Source organism: Misgurnus anguillicaudatus, chromosome 23 (genome assembly GCF_027580225.2).
Source record: "Misgurnus anguillicaudatus chromosome 23, ASM2758022v2, whole genome shotgun sequence".
Lineage (NCBI taxonomy): Eukaryota > Metazoa > Chordata > Actinopteri > Cypriniformes > Cobitidae > Misgurnus > Misgurnus anguillicaudatus.
Genome location: NC_073359.2, coordinates 28,700,153 through 28,722,042, shown reverse-complemented (window position 1 = coordinate 28,722,042; position 21,890 = coordinate 28,700,153). Strand labels below are relative to the sequence as shown.

The 21,890-nt window shown below is 37.4% G+C and overlaps 1 protein-coding gene across 2 annotated transcripts in view; it reads left to right on the top strand.

Moving 5' to 3' along the window:
• The window catches only part of kdm4b (lysine (K)-specific demethylase 4B), a 44,773-nt gene extending 23,409 nt beyond the window's left edge, over positions 1 to 21,364 (top strand). For both annotated transcript variants that reach the window (XM_055216612.2, XM_055216613.2), the window contains 14 exons: positions 2,841 to 3,037; positions 3,137 to 3,366; positions 3,441 to 3,598; positions 5,357 to 5,480; positions 7,646 to 7,824; positions 8,548 to 8,749; positions 14,625 to 14,701; positions 14,952 to 15,007; positions 15,095 to 15,203; positions 17,813 to 17,998; positions 18,067 to 18,234; positions 18,315 to 18,434; positions 19,396 to 19,488; positions 19,627 to 21,364. In XM_055216612.2, coding sequence (XP_055072587.2) covers positions 2,841 to 3,037; positions 3,137 to 3,366; positions 3,441 to 3,598; positions 5,357 to 5,480; positions 7,646 to 7,824; positions 8,548 to 8,749; positions 14,625 to 14,701; positions 14,952 to 15,007; positions 15,095 to 15,203; positions 17,813 to 17,998; positions 18,067 to 18,234; positions 18,315 to 18,434; positions 19,396 to 19,488; positions 19,627 to 19,956 — 2,229 coding nt within the window. In that variant the 3' untranslated portion in view covers positions 19,957 to 21,364. The remainder of the gene's footprint in view (positions 1 to 2,840; positions 3,038 to 3,136; positions 3,367 to 3,440; positions 3,599 to 5,356; positions 5,481 to 7,645; positions 7,825 to 8,547; positions 8,750 to 14,624; positions 14,702 to 14,951; positions 15,008 to 15,094; positions 15,204 to 17,812; positions 17,999 to 18,066; positions 18,235 to 18,314; positions 18,435 to 19,395; positions 19,489 to 19,626) is intronic.
• Positions 21,365 to 21,890: the final 526 nt, after the last annotated feature.

Here is a 21,890-nt window from a genome sequence, read left to right as displayed (position 1 = left end):
TGAAGAATGTTTCTGGTAATTGAACATCGGGCTCCAGCACAGCACGGGAAATAATGCTCGGATGTAATCTACAGTATTGTAGGGCCGCTCGCCAGAAAACCAGTTTTACTTTCATCTGTTGTGTGCTGATTGAGAGACGTTGATTTCTGCTCGTGTCTGCATTGTACAAATAAAGTCCACCATTGAAACCTTCGCTTGCTGTCGGACGTCAGCGCGTATGAATTAATAATTTAAGTTCTGTACACCTATGTAAAAAAGTCAGCATCATCAGAGGCGTCGTTTCAGAAACACGATTCTGTAAATATAATCTGAACTTTTATCAGCGTATTTTAACGCTGACGTTCAGCAGTTTTTAGGTAGTTCGCATATCTCAATAGAAGCTTGTGTCGTCTGAAGTATTCAACCAAAACTTCAACTTTTAAAATTAAATATTTTTGACCTGCAGCTTCTGTTTTATAATTTGTTGTATTTACAGTTGTTGGACACGATTAACATATTAGCAATTCAATTTAAACTAATTTCTAAAATAGCAACAACATAAACAAACGGCTTTCGTGGAACAAACATAACTTCCGGTAAACTTACACAAAGATTCAATAACTCCTTAGAGTAGTTTATTTCTGATAACAAGCAAAATAAATAACAAGTAGCTTACCTTAGTTCAAATCATAGCTAAAGTGTATCAAAAACTACACTGAGCTAAAATTACTGTAAAAAATTAATGTATACAATGTTAACTGCGGATCGGCTGTATGTGTACCTCCATTCACATAGCGCTGATCCATGATCACCGTCTCCACTCGTCTTTAGGAAACTAAAACATTTGTTATTTTCGACGAGGTATTTGTCCCAGAGTTCAGTTTAGCCACTAGCCAGTAGGGATGTAACGATTAATCGTGTGTCCCATTAAAAATGCCTGTTTGAAATCGATTCTGAATCGCAAGGCTGCGATGCTGTGTTTCATGCGCAGTTTGTGCGTGTACTATGACGTTTTGGTCATCAGGAAGTCCATATCAAACTAAAATCATTATGAGTCGGAGTCGTTTATAACGTGCTTTTAAGAAAGCAACACTCGTTAAACAAAATCATTCAAAATATTCTTTATAATCATGAAAATACCTGAAACTATTTGAAGAATAGCGATATAAATATTTCTGTAGACATTTCCTGGAATAGCGTTTATAATACTACTTCTGTAATACTACTACTAATTTTCTGCACGAGAGCGCCCCCTGGCTTTGGGATGTTCTGGGATTTCACCAAAATTCATTCAAATTCATTCATTGAGAAAACGCGCATTTGCACGGTTAATCGTTACATCCCTACTAGCCAGACAGTTAAACAAACGGAGACTGGGAGTTAAGTGCCGTCCAGACGCGCAACAACGTGCGTGCGTCCAATGAAATTGTCTATAGTGCTCTTCAAAATTTTGCATTGTAGCAAAAAACTTTACAGTAAATGCATATTAGTACAGGCAGTATAGACGTATAAAAACAAATATTAATTTACTATAAAAGTTGCTTTGCAACAATCAGTGTTGGGTGTAACTAGTTACTAAGTAATTAGTTACTGTAATTTAATTACTTTTCCCTTGAAAAAGTAAAGTAAGGGATTACTCTTATTTTTCTTGTAATCTAATTACAGTTACTTCTGATGTAACTAAATACTATAATACAATAGTGGATTTAACATGATTTTAGTTTACAATTCTTATTATAAACTTCTTTGCTATTATTAAGCAGTAGTTGGAGTATATTGAGGCAAAAGTAGTTAAAAGTTAGTTAATAGAGAGAATTGGACCCTAAAGTGGGACCAGAATAATTGATGTACTTTTATATATTATTTTTTCGAGCCATTTCAAGCCTATTCTTGTATTTAGAAATCAATACAACTGCGATTATTATGATTTTTATTTATTTTTTTATTTTGCAATTGGACTGTTATAGTTGTAACAGCAAACAAGTATGTGTTTTATTTCATTTTTAATAAGATCTATTATTAATATTAACTGTAAAAATAATTGTCAGTAAGATTGTAATCGTAACGTTAATTTCATAGTTCGTTTTATAATTGTATATATTAAGCAAAATGCCAAATCAAAATTTTCACAATATGTATATTACCTATAGTAATCTCAACACAACACCGACTGTGACGTTACAGTCAAGATGTAAGCCCCGCATATTAAATTACACATTCAATTAGGTACAATGTTGTTAAAGTGCTAAAAACAAAGTTGTGACTGTTGAATTAGCGCGGTATGCTAGTTAATGCTATATGCTAGCATTTAGGCTGAAGTTCTACTATTGAAGTTACAGTTAAATTGTGCATGTCCATACTGAATAAAACACAAACTTTCCACTCAGAAACGGCCATTAACCATCTCCGAATAATTGTTTATTCTTCGTATGATACAGACTCAAACATAAGGTCTGTTACACACTCACAAAGCTACTGAAGGAGCTGCTCTGTGAAACAGCCAATCAGAGCAGAGCTCAACATTATTATTTATGACCCTTTCAAATAAGGTAATAAAAGACCATTTCATTCTAAGGGAAAATTCTAGGGTTGTAAAACCATCTCTGGATAATTTTTGCATTTAATAAAGCCACAGACCTTCTGTGTAGATATCAGAGAACAATTTAACAGATTATTTTAATGCATTCCTTGTCACCTTTAACAGTGCTGTTCAGCAAAATCCGGATATCAGATTTTTTATAAGATTAAAAATAGGATACTAATATTAAAAAATTGTAAAAGTAATAAAGTAAAATTAATAATTGTTTTACTAACTGTAAGAAAAGCATGTTGTAAGCATTCTCTTTACATGTTTCCCACAGTGCTCTTGCCGCAAAGACATGGTGAAGATCTCGATGGACGTGTTTGTGCGCTGCCTGCAACCTGACCGCTACGATCTGTGGAAACAAGGAAAGGACAACACGGTCCTGGACCATCTAAAACCGACGACCCTCACCTGTCCTGAGCTGGAGCACTGGAGGAAAACCAGAGTCACGTACAGAGAGAAACTACTGCGAAGGTCAGACACAAGGCTGTGTGGCTTAGCGGTTAAACACTGATAAGTGAAAGATTGCAAATAAGCATTAACTGTTTGAATCTTTGTGCGTGTTTGTTTCAGGACGCAGGCGAAGGTGAAACAGTTCCGACGTCTGAAGCTGGAGGAGATGAAGGTCCTGGCGGAGGAGGGGATTGAGCTCGATATGACCGAGTACATGACGAAGGTGGAGGAGAGAGAGGAGCAGAGGAGGAAGAGGAAGGATGAACGGATGGACCGCGAGGCGCTCCTGACCCTGGAGGCGCTGGAGAGAGAGGAACAGGAACAGGCCGAGGCGGCGCTACGGGAAACAGGTGAAGACGACAGGAACGTTATTACGTACTTTAAAATTGATTTAAAAATGCTTAAGATTTATCTGTTACGCCAGGTGAAGATGAAAAACCAGATACCAAGGATCTTATATTGGAAAATGACCAGCAGAAAAAGAGGAAGAAGAAGAAGATGAAGAATCCCGATGAGATCAGCTTTCAGGAGGCGTTTGAACATTTCACTACAAACGACCTTCAAAACCAAAATGGCCTACAGGTAATGATTGTGTGGAAGACACGCCCACTAAAGAGATGGACATTTGCGGGACCAACCACAGTTTGTTTATTCAACACTATGATATTTATAGGTGGGTTTTGGTAAGTTCTGTCCATACGTGTAACCGTGACAACACGCGTGTGTCCGATGAAACTGTGTATAGTGCTCTTCAAAATTTTGCATTGTTGCAAAAACTGTCTCTATTTTTATAGAGACGTATAAAAATTCAGATTAATTTACTAAAAAATAGCTTTGCTACAATGCAAAACTGTGATAATCACCTTAGAAATAAGTTTGAATTAAATTGCTTCTATGTTATTCACGTCCAATATATAAAATAAAAGATTTTTTTGCAAAATTCGAATATTATTGAATATTAAAAAAGATGAAAATTATCAATACAACTGCAATTTTTTTTGCAATTGGACTGTTATATTCTTAACACAACAAACAAGTATGTCTTTTATTTTTTTTAATAAGATATATTAGTAATACTTACCAGGGTTTCCCGCAGCACATTTCAGTTAAGGCGGCCCGCCTAAGCTTGGGAACCCTACCGCCTTAACTAGGTCGTCCAAAAAAACAAAAATCGCTGCACAAAAGGCTGTCAAGTGCATCTCGGAGAATAGCGCGTGCGTGCATCACACCGCGATCGGGGACGCGGGCCACACAGTTTTTACAATTTTTGCGCTATCTATCATCGTTCGCCAGACGTTCTACAACATCTGCTTTAGTTTGTGTTTATTAACCCTTTAGTTTCACTTCACCACGCAGTTATTCCAGTTAGAGGTAAAAACATTAATAATCTAGTATGTGTTCATGTTTTGTCATAGTTTCTTGAAAATTAAGTTTTATTTGAGTGTTTGAAATAAAAACATTTTAATTTTCATCATGATGCATACGCCCCACCCCTTTGATTGCCACGCCCTTGGCTCCACCCACCCGTCCAACCCTACCACCTTAACTAACAAATTTTCTGTGGAAAACCCTGCTAACTGTAAAAATAATTGTAGGTAAGATTGTAATCGTAATGTTAATTTTATAGTTAATTTTATAATTATATATATATATATTAAGCAAAAAGATTGTGTGGAAGACCTGCCCACTAAAGAGACGGACATTTGCGGAGACCAACCACAGTTTATTTATTAAGCAGCATGATATTTAGGGGCTTGTTTATCAAAATGTTGTGTTGTTCAAGGGTTTAGTTGCTTTAAACCTGAGGTGCCCAAACTAAGGCCCATCCGTCATGCCACGTGAGATACGGAAAAAGGATAAACATCATTGACGCAGATATTCATATTTCTAATTAAATATTTTCTAATTTTGGTTTTATTTGTACGTTACAAAAATTTAAATTTGAATTAAATGAATTCAAGTGAAGAAAATTTTAAAATGATTGGCAAAATGATTTGTTTTTTGTTTTTTAAACAGTTACCATTAAAAACTGCGTTCGTTTTGCATAAACAGTAGTAATGTTTGCTTATTTATTTTTTTAATATTAGAAAAAATTCTAAATTAGGAGAGATAACACTTTTTAAAATTTACTTTCGACCCTTAGTCAGGTTTGATTTTTGGCCCTTGGTAGGAAAAAACTTGGGCACCCCTGCTTTAAACAAAACAAAACTTAAACATTATTTAAAGACTCAATGTTAAACGACTCAGCTGAGGGGAAATAGGTTATTTTTAGTTGCATTTATAGTTGATGTAAATCTGTATTTTATCATTTGTTAACATATAAATCATCTCTTCCCGCAGATAAGTCCCTTCACAAAACTAAAAAAGAAGGTAGAGGTGAAAAAGAGCCGACGGCATCCGCTCAGCAAACCACCCATGAGAGCACCGCACTCCATAGTCAAACAGGAAGCCTCCAGCGATGAGGGTAGGTGGAGCCTTGATGATGTCATCAACATGAGATGCAACAGACATTGTCCCTGTCCCAAATGGCGCCCTTCATGTGACTTGCGGTCTTGAGTCTGTTGAGTCTTGGGTGGATGATCTTTGAAAGCCAATGTTGAAATTTTAAATCACCTAAGCAAACACGCCCCTTCCCCAATAGAATCTGGACCTTCTTTTGATAGACCAGTTAGTAGACACGCCTCTTACTGCTGATTGGCTACAAGTGTGTTTTCAAAAATCATGCATCCCGCCTTTAAAGGTGCCATTTGGGACAGGGCCTGAATACCATATCTTCAATGTTTTCTCATGAAAACCTTCCCATTTTAGATTTGTTACTGAGGACTTTTTGTGTCTATTTACCAATCTTTTAAGGTGTATGAAGTATTTTTAAAATACAAAGTATAAAAAGTAAAGTATATAATAAAGCTTGTATACAGAAATGCTGACAAGTTTATGCTCTGCAAAGCAAGACAGTTTGCAGAGAGTTATGTTTCTAGAAAATCCTAGCCTTATTTTACGTCAAACTTTATTGGACTTTTCCCATTTTAAAGTTTGCTAGTTATTGGAGAGATTTTTTGTGTGTGTTTGTTTGTGTGCATGCGTGAGAGCGAAAGGCAGAAGCAATAAAGTTTGAAGGAAATCGGTCACAAACAATCAGAGGTTTATAAAACAGCAAGGCAGGAATACAGTTATTGATTTGTCTTCACTGTGTTATGAAAAGACAGACAGCTGTAAACCCGATACCACAGAGAGACACCCGCTGTCCCTGTGGGTGGCAAAAATACAGGATATAGAGGACATCAAAACAGAGCAAAAACATCCATACCCTTCACTTCACCTGCTGTCTGTGTAGAGAAAAACAAAAAACTTGAAAAGTAAAAAAACATAAAAATACATATATTCACACTTACATAGACATATAAAGATAAAGATATATATAGATATAGACATATATAGATATAGATAGACATATATATATATAGATAAAGACATATATAGATATAAATAAAGACATATGTAGATAGATATAATTTCTTTTCTATCATTGTTTAGCATTCAAAAATATATTTATGACATCATCGTAATATTTGCTTACTTAAAGGTGCATTGTGTAATTTTTAGAAGGATCTCTTGACAGAAATGCAAAATAATATACAAAACTATATGATTAGGGGTGTATAAAGACCTTTCATAAAGAACCGTTATGTTTTTATTACCTTAGAATGAGACATTTTTTATCTACATACACCGAGGGTCCCCTTACTTGGAAGTCGCCATTTTGTGCCGCCATTTTGTTTCTACAGAAGCTCTTAACGGACAAACTTTTTTATTAAGTTGTCTCCAACAATGACATGTTTGTCCTGTGTCGGCTACCGTAGCTTCTCTATGCGTTTCAAAAGCAAGGTGTGAGCTGTGAACTGAGCTGATGGTTGCAATTTGCACCCTCACCACTAGATGTCGCTAAAATTTACACACTGCACCTTTAAGTGTGATTGGTCTTTTTTCTGAGGTTCCTTTTGTTAACTTATTTTTCAATCTGTTGCATATTAGTGTAATGTCTTGTATGTAGCAATGCATTTTTGTCTTCACCTTACTTGACTTTTACTTTATCGTTTACTAATTCTGCAATCTGTAACTTTTTTTATAGTAAAAAATAATCATTTATTGAGCAAGTACACAAATCAAAGTTTTTAAAACGGTCTCTTGACCTTACCTCGATTTGCGATGGTAAGCACTTTAATTACAATTTACAATTTGAGCTCTCAGGTACGATTTTTAGTTCGACATTATTCGACTTTAACCCACGTAGAGATAAACATGTATATAATTAATCTACAATTTAATGTTTCAAACAGAGATGGCGATAGAGAGGCAAAAGTTACGGATTGCAGCGTTAATCATTGCACCGAACATTGTTGCTCCCATGCAGGAGTCACATGTTTATATGGGTGTCAGCTGACATTGGCTTAACTTTGAACTCTCATCTATACGTTAAATTAGTGAAAATATACGCTTCTGATGTTGTCCACCAATTTTTCTGTTTTTTCTTTTTTAATGTAAAGTTGCTTTGTAACAATTAAACAATTGTGAAAAGCGCCTTATAAAAAAAAAAAATTGAATTAATTTATATATGTTGTGTTTGTGTAGAGCTGTACGGTGGACTGCCAGTAGGTGGAGGTGTGGAACCGGATGTCAAGAAGACGCAAGATAGCGATCTGTGGCAAAACAGCTTGCCGAATTTCGTAGCTGAGAAACAGTTCAACGCTGCCATGGCATCTATCAAGCCACACTGCGCCGTATGCGTGCTCTTCTGTCCATACACGCAGGTACTGCACGACCCGCTTATAATTAACTCACATTTTTAGTTTTTAAAAAGAGACGTTTTATGTCTTTGTAACAAATAATTTGGATGATTTGTTATTTTTATGTTAGATAATAGTTAAATGAAGTTTTATTACATGTTAACTCTTTCCCCGCCATTGACGAGAAAACGTTTCCCTGCTAATGACGAGTATTTCCGGCTTTTTGCAATACCGCTATTATCCACTTCCGCAACTTATACAACCCGGAAGTAACGCCTCACGTGAAAGAGAAAGAACTCTGTGTGTGTTTTAAAGATCGCTCTGCATCTGATCTCTATCAAAAGTCCTTCACAAAAATGCAATTATCTCAGCATTTTGAGAGGTGATAAAAAGAGAAGTAATGAAGTTTGGTGGGTTTTTTTTGTTTGAAAGCAGAGGGTCTTTTCTTTCATTTGATATATTGTATGTTTATATAAAGAATAATTATTAAAGAAGAACATTTTCTGGAAAGCATTAAACTTTTGTAAAAATCATGAAAAATGCTGGCTGGCAACTTAAAAAAAAAAAATGCTGGCGGGGCCAGAGTTAAATTGTTTTTCTAATAATGGACATTTATTGGCTTTCTACTGCTTTAGGAAAAATAAAGTGTACCAATTTGCGAAGTAAAGAGTGAGACTCTTATTGACAAAAATTTGGACCTGTAATTGCTTTTTCTCTGTGATTTAACTGATGTATGTGTATATATAGCCTCTGAAGGATCCCGCCCATCTCTCAGACACACCCGGGCCGGCATCCAAGGTCGGTTCTCGCAGTCGTCCTCTGCTTCCAGAGATGTGTTTCAGTGTGGGGGCTGAGAACACTGAACCTCTCCCATCGAATTCCTACAACGGTGAAGATGGTACCAGCGTCCTGCTGTCCTGCGCAAGCTGCAGTCTACAAGTTCATGCTAGTAAGCTCAATCCCTTTATAAAATTGCATTGTCACAAAAGCCAGTCAAATACGCCGCACTTTCCCAGCATAAATTGCAGATTTCCGTGCGCAAACTTGCATGATTTCATAATCCCAGCATTTTCGTAGCTAAAATCACAAATATCTTAGCAGAAAGTTGAAAAATTTTGCATTTATCTTACACAAGCGCAGCCATGTCCCCTGGTGCCATGGGAACGTTATGAAGTGATGTGATTATGTGACGTGAACATCATTGAAAAGCTGCAAAAGCTGAAAACAGTTTTTGCAGGTTCGCGCAGTTTTTGCAAGTTCGCGCAGTTTTTGCAAGTTCGCGCAGTTTTTGCAAGTTCGCGCAGTTTTTGCAAGTTCCCGCAGCTTTTGCAAGTTCCCGCAGCTTTTGCAAGTTCCCGCAGTTTTTGCATGTTCCCGCAGTTTTTGCATGTTCCCGCAGTTTTTGCATGTTCCCTCAGCTTTTGCAAGTTCCCGCAGCTTTTGCAAGTTCCCGCAGCTTTTGCAAGTTCCCGCAGCTTTTGCAAGTTCCCGCAGCTTTTGCAAGTTCCCGCAGTTTTTGCATGTTCCCCGCAATTTCATCGCATAAAATTGCATAAATATCCCGAGTATTCCAGTTTTTGCAGGTTCCCGCAGTTTTTGCAAGTTCGCGCAGTTTTTGCAGGTTCGCGCAGTTTTTGCAGGTTCGCACAGTTTTTGCAGGTTCGAGCAGTTTTTGCAAGTTAGCACAGTTTTTGCAGGTTCGCGCAGTTTTTGCAAGTTCGCGCAGTTTTTGCAGGTTCGCGCAGTTTTTGCAGGTTCGCACAGTTTTTGCAGGTTCGAGCAGTTTTTGCAAGTTAGCACAGTTTTTGCAGGTTCGCGCAGTTTTTGCAAGTTCGCTCAGTTTTTGCAGGTTCGCGCATTCAGTTTTGCAGGTTCGCGCATTCAGTTTTTGCAGGTTCGCGCATTCAGTTTTTGCAGGTTCCCGCAGTTTTTGCAAGTTCCCGCAGTTTTTGCAAGTTCCCGCAGTTTTTGCAAGTTCCAGCAGTTTTTGCAAGTTCCCGCAGTTTTTGCAAGTTCCCGCAGTTTTTGCAAGTTCCCGCAGTTTTTGCAAGTTCCCGCAATTTCATCGCTTAAAATTGCATAAATATCCCGAGTATTCCGTCGCATTTTTTAAGAAAACGTGCCGCAAGATCAAGGATTTCTGCCCGCAACAATCACAAAAAACTCTGGAAGGACTGAAAAGCTTGTGTACTTGCTAGCCGAAGAGAATTAATTTAGTTTGTTTTGTTAAAAAATTGTGACCTGTTTTTTTGCATTTATAAAATGCTGCGTAGAAAAAAATCCTTAATCCTTACGATCAATTTTTAAAAGTGTGCATGTGTGACATAAAACAAATGTATGCATAGAAACGTGCATATGCCTCACTTTCAGAAATCTATAAATCACAAATGAGCTTCAAATTGTGCGCAGCTGAACAGTTGCAGATTTCCTTGCCTTTAAACGATGCCTAATTAATTAAAAATAATTTAAATCCTTTTCGTGCAGCAAGAATGGCTTATATTTCCAAAAACAAAAATGCGTACGTCTGCCCAAATCCTGACGTTTTCCACGTCAAAGACTGTTTTTATACATATGGACTTAACGTGGATTTTCGCGTACGCACACCTTACGATCACATTTTTGCGTACGTACGGTTAATAAATCTGTTAATAAAACATCTCAAGCTCTTCATCTTCTTAACAGACCCAAATGAAAATAATTTCTTGAACCCCAACACAGGAGAAAAAATTCAGGAAATGATTTAAATGGTAGGATGGCGGGATAGAATGGTAAACTACCGAAGAATCCCGGGACAAACGGGAGGGTTGACGGTTATGAACTTCAGCCAATTTAGCGTCAGCGAACCTAAACTGGAATGTTGTTATTTATTTAGAGACTAAAAAAAATCTCTGAAGCGAAAGATGGGGAAAAACAGACAGAAAAGTGGTTTGTTTAGTTGGTTTCTCTCCTCTACCCGAGCCTAAGCTGCGTAGCCAATTAGCCCATAGGTTTGTGTGTGTTTGTGCGAGAGAGTTTGTGGAATTGGACATGCGTGAGTGTCGAGTTCACTGAGGTAACAACACTTTCTGATTGGCCCCTTATGTGCTTGGTGTCTGTGTCCTGCTGAAGAAAATGAATCTGCAAGCAAACGTATTTCAACTTTTTACTCCAAATCGACCCTCTTCTAACTTTGACAATATTTTCCAAATTAATCCAGGCGTGTTATTTAACATCAACTGACTGATATGATTATATTTTTACGAAAACGGACAAACTTTGCTAAACTAAAAAGGAAAAATTATTGCTTGAAATTTTTTAGAGCGTGCTTGCTTGCTGTCTGTCAGCACGTCTGCCTGAATTTTAAGTTCATTAGAGCGAGCGCGAGGCAGTCGTTCAGTTTGCTTGACTGATTTATCGAGTCTGATTGCGTTTGGATGAGTCGCTCTTTATTACGCTGCTTTTAGCTACGCTAATCAGTTTAACGTCACTTTGTCAAACTAATTGAAGTCGTCACTGTGGCATAAGAACACTTTCTCATGTTTATCTCTTCTTCTGCCATACGTCCTCATGCACATTTTCTTGTGCTTTCTACAAAGAAAGTTTAGAAAAAATAGTAAGAGCATTGCAAAAGGTCATGGATTCGTACCCAGGGTACACATACTGATACATTTTTTTTTGGATAAAAGATTAAATGTGGATGATTCTTGGATAGTGCATGGACTAATTTTCAAACATCAATGTCTTTATTCCATGTTTCATTGTTTTATAAAAATTAACCAACTTAAAGGAAAACACCACAGTTTTTCAAAATTTTACTATGTTCTTACCTCAACTTAGACTAATAAATACATACCTATCTTTTTTTAAAGCATGCACTTAATCTTTGTACAGCGCGTCATGAATGTTTTAGCATTTAGCCTAGCCCCATTCATTCCTTAGGATCCAAACAGATATGAATTTAGAAGCCACCAAACACTTCCATGTTTTCTTTATTTAAAGACTGTTACATGAGTAGTTACACGAGTAAGTATGGTGGCACAAAATAAAACTTTTGTTTGGATCCTAAGGAATGAATGGGGCTAGGCTAAATGCTAACACATTCAAGAAGTGCTGTACAAGGAGTAAAAGTGCACGCATCGAAAAATATAGGTATGTATTAATTCGTCTAAGTTGAGGTAAGAACATAGTAAAATATTGAAAAATGGTGGTGTTTTCCTTTAAAGTTGTACATTACGGCGATTTGACCATAGTAAAAGACGTATAGCTCTAATAGTAGTTTTCTCTAAACAATTACCATCAATCCCCCAAAAAATTTAAGGTAACTCCAGATCTCTGTTCCCATGTGATGTTTCTTCATGAACACAGAGCTGAAATAAAAACAACAACTTTATCCCACATCTAGTTATTTCTTCCAGGCTGGTTGCTTCCCAAAAGCCTGAGGACTGAAGCGTGAAGCGACGGACAGCTTGTTAGTCTTGCATTTGTGAAGATACCATCTTCACCCCTCGTTCCTCAACGCCTCATGAAACTTGGTTTTTATGAGAACACGCACGCTTGAGCTCGCAAACGGTCTTCCAGCAGTTATGATAATGAGTCGCTGGGGCGCACACGTGTTAAACCCGTTGTGTCCCGTTTTTTTTGTTGCGGTCTCGTTTACCTGACTAGTGCGAGGTGGCCACAGTCAGTGATTTCGATAAGGCGGGAAAGAGGCAAATGACAGTGTGTCGAAAGAGCTTTCTATTTTCTCCTTTAAAAGGATCGCTCCCAACAATATCACAGTCCATTTTGGTGGTTTATAATGGAAGTGTGTCTCCTGTAATTACTTAAAACAGCATGTCCTAGATTGTAGCACGACACCAAACAACATCAAACATGCTCTCGGCATCAAAGTCTTAAGTTTTATACTAGGCCCAATGCTTACTATTAGGAATGCGTAACGATTAATTGCGATTCATCTATAGCAGAATAAAAGTTTTTGTTCATAAATGTGTGTGAACGGTGTATAATAATTATGTGTATATATAAATATGCACACATGTATGTATAATTTTAAGAAAAAAATAAATATTTATATATTAAGTATTTATATATAATATAAATTATACATAAATATACAAATGTATATACACATGTAAACATTTCTTAAATATATACATGCATGTGTGTGCATTTATCTATACAAAGTTATTATACACAGTTCACACACATATATCATGTAACCAAAAACTTTTATTCTGCTTTAAATTAATCGGGATTAATTGTTATGCATCCCTATTTACTATACTGCAAAAATTATTTTCAAGAAAAAATATTGTTTTCAGTAAAAATATCTAAAAAATTTAATTCAGATGCTTTTTCTTGATGAGCAAAACAACCCAAGAAAATAAATCTAGTTTTTTATATAAATATCAAATTTAAGTGATTTTGTGCATAAAACAAGTAAAAAAATCTGCCAATTGGGTAAGCAAATTTTTCTTGAATTTAGAGTTTAAGAAAAATGTTCAAGATATTTTTGCTTACCCCATTGGCAGATTTAAATTTATCACTTAAATTTGATATTTTTGTTCTAAAAACTAAATTTATTTTCTTGGGTTGTTTTGCTCATCAAGAAAAGGATCTTAATTTAAGAAATTTTTGTAGATATTTTTACTGAAAACAAGACAAAAATACTAAGATATTTTTTTTCTTGAAAATCATTTTTTGCAGTAAATTGTGGTTTTATTCTATTTTATACATTTGTTTGTGTATAAAAATGTATGTTATGTTTATACAAATGGTTTGCAACTTTATTTAATTGGTTGAAAAATCACAGCTGTAATGTATTGCATAACTAATGTGTTTAATTTCACATACTTAATATTCAGCGGGAAATAATTTGATCATCATACAGTAAAAGCTTGTTGTGTTTTTGGTTAATATTTTTATGACCCCCCCCCACACTTGACTATCTATAACAAAGTCTTACTGAAAAGACCAGCTAAAACCAACCTAAGCTCGTCGACTGGTTTAAGATGGTCTTTTTAGCCGTGTTTTAGCTGGTTAAGCCGGTGTATCAGCGTGGTTTTGGACACTTTTTAGCTGGGAGACCAGCTGACCCACCAGCTAAAACAAGCTGACCTAACAGCTTGACCAGGCTGGAAGACCAGCTTAAACCAGCTACCTCCATTGTAAACCAGCTAAGACCAGCCAACCAGCTAAAAAGTGTCTAAAAGTGTCTGTTTTTTACACTTTTACGCAGATGTACGCGCACGATTGAATGCAAAGTCTTGCAAATAAAGTTTATTAATTTATTTATTTATTGGGGGTCATTTAGCCTTTATTTGATAGACGTTATTTAAGAGATGACAAGATATGGGATCAGCAAAGGAAAAGGGTATGGGATCGCAAAAGGACCTTGAGCCGATATTCGAACTCGTCAGAGCACTGTCCTCTACGCCAACGGCTCCAACCAAAGTATAGTTTATTTGACTCGTACGTGTACACATACATTCGACGCATGCACATTGTGACAAAACACAATGCATCTCCTGGGCTACAAATTACGTTTTCCTGTAGATGCATGTTTGACCATGTACGCTGGGATTCAAAAATCCGTCAGTGCGTGTACAGTACGCGCGCACCTTAGGCGCCACGCACACTGTGCGCAGAAAATTGCATAAACCTTAAAAAGCAGCCTAGGAAACTAACTAAAACAACCAACCAACTTAGGCTGAATTTAGCTGATCTTTTTTTAGTAGGGAGTTGTTAAAATTACAAAAAATACAAGTTATGACAGTAAATCAGTTTCAATTTAATGTTAATGTCGACTTCAATTGGAATAAATTTGTGTCCTTCTTTCTCATCAGGTTGTTACGGCGTCAACACCGATATAAAGCAGGAGAGCTGGATGTGTTCTCGATGTAGCGTGCAGGCGTGGACGGCCGTAAGTATTCGACACCTAAATTAATCCACTCGATTTTATCAGTGGTGTCTTTCACAAAACATTTGTGTCATTGATTGTTTAAAAAAAGAAAAGTTCATCTCCTATCTACACGACAGCCTTATTATAGATGAGCTGTCAGCGTAAATCACTTCACGTAACTCTGTATCTTATTTGCGTCAAATAAAATAAGATAAAACAGGACGTTGTTTTTCATTATCTGTTTGATGTCGTTTCTTTGTCACCGCTGCAGGCCTGCTGTTTGTGCAGTTTAAGAGGAGGGGCTTTGAAGAAAACCACAGATGACAGGTTCGCATTATAAACTTACTCTCTCATAGTCCCGAGGAGTTGCGCTAGCATCTGTTTATGCTAATTTTGAATGCTGGCCGTCTGCAGGTGGGTTCACGTGATCTGTGCCGTCGCCGTTCCCGAGGTTCGATTCGTGAATGCAGTGGAGCGAGAGCCGGTGGACGTGACCGCTGTCCCGGACACCAGGAAGAGTCTGGTGAGTGGAGACGGAGGGGTGACCTCTGACCTTACTTCAGTACCTGCTTGTAAAAATGCTGAAATGGATCAGGGGTTCCAATGAATATCAACCATTTGTTGATCGGTTTAACACTTCTGTCTCTCTCTTTCTCCCTCTCTCTCTCTCTTGCTCTCGCTCTCTCTCTCTCTCTGTCTCTCTCTCTCTCTCTCCCTCTCTCTCTCTCTCTCTCTCTCTCTCTCTCTTGCTCTCGCTCGCTCTCTCTGGTAAGCAAGGGGACTGATGCATTAGTAATGATGTGCAATGCCTGAATAATCAGGTGTCGTTTCTCACTGTGCTAAATGAGCTGCATTGATTATATAGGCAGGTTCTTTGCCGTTTCGAAGAAGCCAGAGTCAACAGAGACTAGATGATCGTCTGTGAGTTCATCATTTGAGCCGAACAATCGTTCGCAGTGGCGACGACTGTAGCCGTGTTATGGTCTTCTGTTACACGTGTTGCTTTAGATGTTTTTATTAATATTAAATATTTGTTAGTAGTAGGGCTGCAACAACTAATCGATAAAAACAATCGACAGCGCGGACAGGCGCCTGCTTCGTACAGCACAAACTGTTTGCTTATAATTAAAGTCAGGGGTTGTTTTTTTTACAGGACGAGTTGCATGCTCAAAGTAAGGCACGTTTTTTTCATACAACACTGACTGCATGTTTTCAGGGATGGCAGCGTTGCCAGGTCCTCTGCCTTTCGGCTGAGTTCTGAATTGGTGTACTTTTAAACTATTTCCGCAGCTTAATGTTTTTTTGTGGGTAAGAGATAAAAGGATTTGGTTCATTAGTTGTTGGTATTTGGGCTGTGAATAGTCTATGAGATGCTTTTGGACTAATTTTGAATGGCCATTGAGCTGGATTTGCTACACAGATCTGGCAACCCTGACAGGACAATAACGGAAGCAAAAGTGCAAACGACTGCTCGATAATAAAGGTTTAATTTCCTTTAAATCCTTTAATATAAGTGAGTTTGTATTTGTTAAATTGTTGTTGGGATTTAATTAAAATATATTGAACCACAATCTAAGCATCCGTATATCACTTTCATATCATAATTTAGTTGGTTAATAAAGAATAATGTTAATTCTCATCAAGGTCTAAAGTTAAAGAGAAAAATTAGTTTATTAATTTGTAGCTAAATGTCCTCAGAATCCCTGAAGACTCAAGTTGTTTAGTTTGTTTATGTTTTGACATTTAAAGATGTTTTACTATTTCAAAGCTGCATTGAAGGCTTAAAATATAAAAAAAGAGATTATATTAGTATATCTTTTTAGTGTGTACTAATAATACTTTTTAAATCAAAAAAATAATATTTTGTAATATTTGTGTTTTATTTCAATGCACAGTGTATTTATGTTAATTTTATGCCCCAAAATTTTTTGCACCATTTTTATGAAAGTTAAGACTAAATGGACCTGAAAATGTCAAATGGTGTAACCACCAATTGCGCCAAATAATAAATATTAAATATTTTATCCATCTTGATGGCATGCAAGAGTAATCATCAAAAAAATCATTTTAAAATATCATTTTATTAGTTATTTATAAATGTAAATTTTAATGCATTTTGGGAATATTTGTCCTGACATTTGCAGCTCTGTTTTCTAAATTATCCTTGACAAATGATGTAAAAATGTATGTAAAAAATTATATTACACTAAACTAGATGATATTATATTTTATTCCACTTTTTTATGAATATTTATATTTTAAAATATATTCATAAAAAATGTTGTTAAACCACATTGACATTTTTGCAATTATCCCCCAAATATTCTTTCAAAATGAAATAAAACCAGAAATTTTAGACTTGGTCCTCAAAAAAAAAAAAGGAGAAAGTATGCAAGTATTCTACATTTAATTTATCCATACGGACACAAAATAATTAACGTCACTTCATTAACCCATTTATGTTTTTATCCGATTAGTTAATTAATCGCAAAAAAAGATTTGCCCGATAAATAGATAATAATCGATAGTTGCAGCCCTAATTAGCAGTCAAAATGTACAGAATTAAAAAGCAGCAAATAACATTCATTGTTTGTCATATGCTAGATTTCTCGCAAGTTTAGCATTCTCAATTTAGGTTAGTTGATAAGTTGATAGCTTGTTGAATTGTAAACTGTGAGTATTAGATTTTGTGTAATATCTGTTTGCACGAAATGAAACCCAGGTCTAGATATTCGAATAAATAACCATGAGGTTGACGTTTCACTTTTTTTCTTCTCCGTCTGCCCGTCTTGTGATCAGTTTGTGTGGAATGATAAATCAAAGCCTTTCTCCAGCGGATGAAATATTTCCGAGCCGGCGCCACTAAGAAAGGCCATCGCACATTAGGGCGGCCCGGACACAAGGGGCTGAAATGAAATATTGACAATTTAATAAAGAATTTTTATTTCCGTCGATATCCCAGTGTCCACACAGGCTGTGTGTGTGTATTTTATGCAGCCAGGATAGAAAAGCAAAGAAAGAAACAAACAGCCAAGATGGATGAAAATAAGGCTCAGTTGTTTTTTATTGATCACATAGAAATGGCATACAAGATTGTGAGTCTAAATTGCGTTCCTCGCTTGCGAATTTCAGAAGTGCGTGTACTGTCACAAGACGACCAAACAGACCTTCGGCGCATGTATCCAGTGCTCTGCCGACAACTGCTCCACGTCCTTCCACGTCACCTGCGCCCTCCTCGCCGGGGTGGTGATGAAGCCCGCCGATTGGCCGTACGTGGTGTCAGTGACCTGCCACAAACACAAACAGACCAATCAGAAGGTACGTGACCTTAAAAAGGATCCGCTTGTCACTCAATGGGTATTGACTTGGGGTTTTCTCGGTTATAGGTCAAAGGCAACTCCCGTGATGTGTCTCTGGGTCAGGAGGTCATAGGCAAGCACAGTAACGGCTGGTTCTATCGCTGTACCATCACCGGGATCGGTTCCCAGAGCTTTTACGAGGTCAATTTTGATGATGGTTCCTACTGTGATAACGTCTTTCCGGAAAACATACTGGTAAGCTACAAGAAGGGTTGAATGGTTTATTCTTAATGCTATCAGTTTTATCATTTGTGTGTTTGATTTATTTTCTCCAGAGTCACGACTGTCTACGGAACGGTCCTCCAGATCTTGGAGAACTTGTCGTGGTCAAGACGTTAGACGACCAGATACTTAATGCATCTTTTATTAAGGAACACGTCCATAGGAAGTACCAGGTAAATTTCTCCAATCCGAAAAGGAACGTCAAACGTTGCTTCAGTTGTAGATAGTTTGATGATTTATAATGGACGTAATCTAGTATTTTTCATGAAGCGGTGACCCACTCAAGTACAGATTGGATGGCTTTGTTTTCATTGTGGTCAAACTTTCTTGATATACTATTTCATTTTTCAATCTTTGAGGATTTGCCTCAAAGCAAGACCAAGAAAAGCTCTCGCAGATGTCCAATACAATCCAGGGCAGTAACCACAACAGACATTAAGAGGGACATGCCCCCCAAAAATCAGAAACAGTTGTCCCTCCCAATTTTAGATTTTTTTAATATACATGCGTATAGCTCTGAATGTTTTGATCCCCCCAATCTTTAGTATGTGGTCACGGCCTACGGCATAGAGTCCTAGGGCATAGCCTTGGCACTATAGGCTACGCGTCACTTTTAATTCATGCTTTTGCATTGTCGACTATGTTAATTTAAACATTCAGACTGCTAGATCAGTCTGGGTAGAATGGACCCAACGTCACATTTTTGGAGAGGTGCACATCAAGCTACGCATGGCCTACTGCGTAGAACCTACACAAAACATTAAAGCCAGCTTTAGTGCTAACAATCCACCAGATTCTGTTATTAATCAGAGCCATGTGAGTGACAGCCCTTCAAATGTGACCGCTCACTGAGTGACACGTTGGCACGCAGATGAGGTCCGATTTAGCCTCGCCAGACTCTTCAGTGAAACGTTTTCTCACCTGGCATGTACAGAGAACCGGAGACAAATGATCTGTGAGCAGATGTCAGATGGTTGACAGGCTGTTGAAGCTTTCCTAGAAAGAGGGTGTTGATTGTAAACTTCTGTAAAGTTTGGGGATCGTTATGTTGGTGTTGCTTTTGGTTTACAAAGTGCGTTGGAGACTTCTGGAAAGTTCGAAAGGTCAGACTAAATTCTCTATTTCTATCTCCAGGTTGAGTTTCAGGATGAGACACAGCTCCTACTGAAACGAAGTGAGATTCACTCTCTGGACCAAGAACTGCCCAAGAGAGTCTTGTCTCGTCTGGTGAGTGTTTAATTATACAGGGTCAGTGTTGCCAAAACTTCACCAGAGTTGCGTTTGTGGTCTTTTTAGATACAAGGCATCCAATTTTGGAAAAACTCTGATGTTATTGTATATGCTATCTTTTTTGCTGTTTGACAGGCAACTGTGAACCAACAGCAACCTCAGGCCCAGCCATCAGATGAACCTCTGGCCGCAAAGCGTCCACGTTTGCCGACGCCGCCCCCCACACTAGCAGCCGAAACCCCGGAGCTACCTCCTGAATTAGTCTCTGCTTTCCTGCCCAGCAGTATTACTCCAAACACCAGCACTGCCCCCTGCCTTCCTCCTGCAACCACACTGCCCGCCCCTTCCCCTCAACCCAGCGAAACCTACTCGCACAGTTCCAGCTATGTAGCCTACATGGAGTCTCTCCTAAACTCTGACTTTCCCCCAGAGGACGGCGAACAAGGCGGCGAGCCGATGTATTAAAGCGCTGACCGCCCGCCTCTACTGCATGTTTCATTATTCTCGCTGTTGTGCTAATCTCAGTCTCGCCGCCATCTAACTAAGCGCTGTGATTTCAGACAATTGAAACGGACCCAGTACATCACCTTGGGGAACGCCGCACTCTTCCGACCCCTCAACGATCCATCTCTTTCTCTTGGAAAGAGGCGCCAGAATTTTTTTTTGGAAGAAATGATCACACATTGTATGTGCCGTTTACTTTATACCTGATTTTCTGTAACGAGTACGAAATATTTTTCTAAATCAAGCCAAATGTTACGCTAACCGGTCATTTATCAAATAGACAGTCTATATCTGTACAGTTTCAGGTATTTTTCTCAATGCAAAGGGTTGGGGGTCACAGGAAGTGTTTAGGCTTTGGGATTTAAGGAGTATTTAAATGTCTTTTGTCACATATAGATTTAATATTTGTATAAAGAAATGACAGCATCAAAAGCTATGGCTTTTAGTTAGCGTACACGTTTGTGTTACGATAGATTTGAGCGTCTTTATGTATCTTTCTGTCAATTATAATCAACGATTTAACATTTTTCAGCACCAGGTGAATGGGTTTGTTTTTGTAGAATACTTGGTATATGTAGACGTTGATATTAAATACTATTCACCCGTCTGTTTTTATTAAAATTACTGTTGTTGTTATTATTATTTTTTATTTCTATCGATTTTTGTTTGATGATATAAAAAAGAGGTGAAACTTCGATAATGTTGAAATGAAAGAAGTTTAATTTTATCATTTATATTCACATACATTGGAAAGTATAGGCATTAAACACATATGAGAGTCGCCTACTCAAGGTGCTATTAAAGTCCTAAACTACTGAGGGCTTTTTGGGTCACATGACCCACGAGGTGTACATACTAGATGTCCTATGAAATGGCTGTTTTCCTTCAGTGTACCTTCTTAAGTCTTATTACATCTTCTGCCACGTCTCCTTCAAATAAAGGGTCTGAAACTGGCTTTACTTTACGATTTGGTTTCAGTTTTTTTTTTTGGTTTTGCTTGAAGCCTTGCCGAAAATGTGCGGTCTTCCAGCCTCAGTTTGCTTTATTTCCTTTTGAATTTTTAGCTGAATAATTGTCAAAGATGCAAAATAGACACTGTTTATTTCAAATGATGTTACGTAGAGCCAAAGCAGTACATCCATTGAGTTCAGTGTGACAGACTCCCTCATATCTCACGACTGGTATTAAGTAAGAAAAGATGATGAGGGTCTCTGGCATTTGTACTCGTTTGTTCCTGAGGTTTTTGGTTTGCGTTAACACAGGTGCAAATTCAATGACATACCACAATAGGTCACATATTGATGACGGCAGTGTTTATCTGTGCAGAAGTACTAGGAAAGATTCTAATAAAATGTGAAGTGAAACTGTGCTCTGTGTCACAATGGTTTTATTTCCTCCGGGGTTTTTCATGAGATTCCAGATCTGGAAAAATGCTCTTATACTAAACAATTTCACAGAATAGATTCTGGTCTGCGTCTAATTTGGACATCAAATCGGCCTGAATGATTCATCAGCGAATCAATCTGAACCAGAATGATAATCACAAAACATTGCAAAGGTCACAGTAATCTCCTGTCAGGCGTTTATTCTTTTCCACTTGAATACAGTTATTATCATTTCCATAATCTGTTTCTGTATCAAGTCCACTTCAAAAGTTTCCTGCTTTTAGGAGGTCAGTAAGTTGACATTTCATTAATTGCGAATGATTACAATGTAGAAATATTGAAAGCTTTTAAGTGAGACCCAAGCCATTAAATATAAGATTTTGAAAAAATCCTCTGGATTATGAAATGCAAAAGCTTGTTTAGATTGCAGTTAGAGCTGTCAAAAGATTAATCGCGATTAATCACATACAAAATAAAAGTTTGTGTTTGCAAAATATATATATTTGTGCA